Below are 4,794 nucleotides of genomic sequence, written 5' to 3'. Positions count from 1 at the left end.
ATGAGGTGCCTGAGCAGTATGATAAAGGTTACTAGGCTGAATATAGTGGAAAACGAGGAGGTGAGGAAGAAGGCAAGGGTGGATGTCATATTTTAAGGTTCAATGATTCAAATGAGAATGACTCGGTATGAATATATATGTACGTGTACATATATAAAAGAGAGGCGAGAGAAAAACACATCAACACAGATGGGTTTATTGATTAACAACAGCACAGCTATCCTAACACGACAGTTACAAATCACATGGACCACTGTGATGGTCTTTAGCTAAGAATAAATTAACAATAAACTTTCCTTTGGCGGCTGAAGAATCCTCCCGTTCCGGTTCGTCGCTGTGACCTCCTGGACTGTGGATCTAGCGCCAAGTTCTGGTCTAGCCGGGCACTGGAGTGCCCCTTCGACTGCCTTGAAGGGTGGCCCGTGGCGTAGTGCTCCTCAAGTTCCAGTGCCCTTCCTCTGTAGCTCTGGGAGGGGGCGGAGAACTCGAAGAGGAGGCTGACTGCGCATGCGTGATCACTCACGTGACATCTTCCATAGGCCTGGGCACTGGCCTGCGGTCAAGAATTTTCCCACGCCGCGCGTCCGTTCTTCCAAGATGGTCAGTCCAGCTTGGCACCGCGTGGCCCTGTGGTTAGCTTGTGAGCGCGCGGGTCGCCGTCACAAAGAATCGCGTCCTGGTCAAGGCGGCCCTCCTTGGGAACTGGACCACGTGGTACAGCTTGGTGTGCATCTTGGCGGGCATTTCGTGATGCTCCCCTGGGTAGGCCCACGTGGTACAGCTGAACTCGGGGACCACGTGGTTAGCTTGGTGTAGGGGCCGTGTCATTATATGACATTCCTCCCACGACGATTAGCTCGCAGCCTGTCGCGAGCTAAAGAAAAAGTGTGCCCTATTCAGCCTTTGCTGTCTCAAACTCAGGAGTGAGTGGAAAAACCTCCTTGAGGGAAAAAACTCTTCCCTGAGTTTGAGGGCTCTGGCTTTCTCTGGCCAAAACGGCATGACATACAATGTCGAATGTGCCTGTGTGTGTGTATGTACAAGTGTACTTGTATACCTAAACGCTGTCCTATTCCTCTGGATCTGGGGACAAAAAGATACAGCAGTTATATGTTCATGGGGCGTTTCCCAGTCTGGACAATAAGTCTGCCCCCAAATTTTCACTTCCCTTGATATAACGCAAAGTGTAATCAAACTGTTGCAAGTATAGTCCCCACCTGGTGAGCCTGGCGTTGGCTGTCTTGGACGGTTTCAAATGCTCCAGCGGCATATGATCCGTCTCCAAGACAAATTTACCTCCGTACAGGTAGAATTGGAATTTCTTTATTCCATCTACTATGCCTAGCAACTCACGCTCGATGGTGCTGTAGTTCCTCTCAGCTGCCCTTAATTTTCTGCTATGGTAGGCCACTGGGTACAACCATCCGTCCTGCTCCTGGAGTAGAACTGCTCCGACGGCGTCTTGGGATGCGTCGGTTCGTAGTGTGAAGGGTTTTCTGGGGTTTGGGAGCTGTTTCTTCGTCGTAGGGGTCGGGGCCTCCCTAATCTTTTTCACCTTGTCGTCCTGGCATCCGCATTTGCCATTTCCCACAGTGTGCCCCAGATATTGGATCACAGTTTGGCCGAGCTCCGTCTTGGAGGGTTTGACGGTCATACCTACCGCCGCTAGCTTCTCTAGGACCTTCCGTAGCACCACCATGTGCTCCTCGAAAGTCTCAGTGTGCACCAGGACGTCGTCGACGAATACCTCTGCGCCGGGCACATCGTGAAGTACGTCGCGCATGGTCCTGTTGAACACCGCTGGGGCATTGGTGAGGCCGAAGGGTAGCACGGTGAATTGGTACAGCCCCCATGGTGTGCCGAAAGCCGTAATCCTCCTGCTCTCGGGATGTAGTCCTATCTGAAAAAATCCTCGGGAAAGATCCAACTTCGAGAAAAATTTCGAGTTGGATAGTCTCGAAAATATCATCCGTTGATCGGACATTGGCTCTGCGATGGGCCGTGTGATAGAATTTACCTTCCGGTAATCCCCACACAGCCTTACTCCTCCGGTTTTCTTACCAACCACCACCACGGGACTGCAATACGGAGAACTTGACCTTTCAATTATCCCCGCTTCAACCATCGCGTCTATTTCCACCTTGACGTCGTCCACAAGTCTGAGGAGTATAGAATATGGTTTAGTTTTTACAGGAAGTTCACTAATTAACTCAATGCGGTGGGGCTCCACCTGGGCTTGCCCCGGCTTGTCACTAAAAATGTGGCCAAATTCCCTGCACAAGGACACAGCCTTGTTCTTCTGCTCGCTTGTCAAACAGTCACTCACCGCCACCTCCTTCCATGTCTCACCTTGCCTGACCTGCACTGTCTCAGGACCCACATCGCTCTCAGTTTCCTCCGAGATGACGGTAGCACAACCTACAAGCTCCCTCGCCTCGTCCTGGAAACACTTCCTAACTAGGCGCAGGCATCCTAACTGCTCGGACGTCCTACGTCCTGTCACCCACTCCCTTCCTATGCTCATGCTAGCTACAGACTGCTGAGGCTCTATATAGTTCTTTAGCATGTTCACATGGAAGCGCTTAGTCTTATGGTGACCCATCTGGATTGTGTAATTGACCTCTGAATTCCTGGCAACTACTTCGAAGGGCCCACGCCAGGTGGCTAACAACTTATTATGGGACGTAGGCATTAACAACAAGCACTTGTCCCCTGGAAGAAACTCTCTCAGCGCGGCCTTCCTATCGAAGTGGGACCTCTGAACCTCCCTGGCCTTAACCAGCTCCTCCTTAGCAAGTTCACACGTGGCCTGGAGCCTGTCTGCCAAGTTGAGCACATACTCGTACGTGGAGCTAACCACGGGATCCGGAACATCGTCGTCCCACAGCTCACGTAACATCTGGAGGGGCCCTCTGACTTGCCTCCCGTAAATCAACTCAAAAGGGGAGTGCTTCAAGCTACTCTGAGGAACTTCGCGATATGCGAAAAGCAAGGGGGCAATAAACCTAGGCCACTCCTTAGGCTGTTCGTTCATCATCCTCCTTAGCATCTTCTTCAACGTACCGTTGAATCTCTCACACAGACCATTGCACTGGGGGTGGTAAGGAGTAGTTCGGATGCCCCGGATTGAAAGCAAGCGTAGGAACTCGTCCATCATTCCCGAGGTGAACTGGGTTCCCCTGTCGCTAAGGATCTCCTTGGGCATTCCTAATCTACTGAAAATTCCCAACAGTGCCTCCGCTACAGTGGTGCTCTCTATGTTCTTGAGAGCCACGGCCTCTGGCCAACGAGTAGCGAAATCGACTAACGTCAATATATACTTATATCCCTCTCTCGATCGGGGTTCAATGGGTCCCACGATATCGACCGCAACGCGTTCGAATGGCGTTGCTATAATGGGGAGGGGTTGCAGGGGTGCAGGCTTAACTCTGCCCCGGTCTGTGGTCCTCTGGCACGTGTCGCAAGATTTGGTCCAACGGGATATATCCGTGGCAATACCCGGCCAAAAGAAATCCTTGCTGATCCTGTTGAGGGTCTTAGTGTATCCCATGTGACCTGCTAAGGCTGCCTCGTGTCCAAGCTTAAACACTGCCTGCCTATACCTCTCTGGTACTATAAATTGGTGCTTAATCTCCTGACTTGTCTCAAACTTCCTATACATCCTCCCTGCCTTCCTCACATAAGTCATAACACCCTGACCCACTCGCCGCACGGTACCATCCTGAAGCTGCCTACGTACGGTTTCTAACGAGGGGTCGTCTAGCTGCTTATCCTGAACTTCCTTGGAGTCTATTAACTCCTGTATCTCAGGCACCGTCAGAGGCGCCGCGGTAGAAAGGTTTCTCAGCATCGCGCGGGTTACTACGGCCGCGGTGGTCTGAGTTTCTGCCTCTGCGGTGCTCGCATTGCGCGCCCCCGGAATATTGCCAATCACGCAGTCACTTATGGGATTGCGCATGACCGCCGCTGCTACCCATCCGGTATAGATGTCCGACTCCACGTGCACGGTGGCCTCGGGCACGACGGTAGTGGAACCGTCTGCCATGCTGCACTTAACCTTCCTTCCCGTGTACTGCTCGGGCCTGACCAAATACCCTTTCACTATGCACCCTGTGCAGCCCGAATCTCTCATAACATATGCCTCCTCACCATTCACCAGGCCTAACCAAAGGTTAAGTCCTTCCTGGCTCTCTAGTCATAGCTTGTGCGCCCCGTGGCAGCCTCCTGTTACCATGGCAGGAGGACCTTCTGCCCTCATACGTGACGAGTTCCCTGCATAGGCGGGACGCTCGTTACTGGCCTGACCTTGAACCGTGCTCGTGGAGTGATCATCCTGAATGCCCACCAGACTGGCAGCGGCTACGCGCGCACCCGTTCTCCAACTCTGCGCTGGCTGTTCACGCCCCTTGGGTTGCATTCCGCCATTTTGTTGGTGACGCCCTCGTGACGCCATCCAGACACCAGGCCTAACCTTATTCATGCCACTCCTATCGGCTTCCTGCCGCCTATACCATTCACTCGACTGACCTACCTCCTCAGCACCTCCTACTCCCTTGCTCTGTTCCCTCTTAAATGTATTCCTCCCATACGCTGCATAATGTGCTTCAGCCTTAACACATACATCCTCTATGCTAGTCACCTTATCTAATCTAAGTTGTGCAACTAATTGAGGGCTACAAGCCTTCTCAAACTGGGTCCTCATTAGAAGATCCGCTAAACCCGAGAACGTCCTCTCTGCTCCGTCCTTTCCTATCCAGAGCTCTAGACGACTCGTCAGACGACTGGCATATTGTG

At 52.3% G+C, this 4,794-nt stretch overlaps 1 protein-coding gene across 1 annotated transcript; it reads right to left on the bottom strand.

Moving 5' to 3' along the window:
• Nucleotides 1-1,114: 1,114 nt before the first annotated feature.
• On the bottom strand, nucleotides 1,115-4,045 carry LOC143032202 (uncharacterized). The gene has a single exon (XM_076196673.1). The coding sequence runs from the start codon at nucleotides 4,043-4,045 to the stop codon at nucleotides 1,115-1,117; it is 2,931 nt and encodes a 976-aa protein (XP_076052788.1).
• Between the last annotated feature and the right edge of the window lie 749 nt (nucleotides 4,046-4,794).

The sequence above is a fragment of the Oratosquilla oratoria genome, chromosome 13 (assembly GCF_046742065.1).
Source record: "Oratosquilla oratoria isolate Oo_2021 chromosome 13, ASM4674206v1, whole genome shotgun sequence".
Classification (NCBI taxonomy): domain Eukaryota; kingdom Metazoa; phylum Arthropoda; class Malacostraca; order Stomatopoda; family Squillidae; genus Oratosquilla; species Oratosquilla oratoria.
Note: the sequence above shows the minus strand (reverse complement) of the source record. Positions and strands in the feature narration are given on the sequence as shown.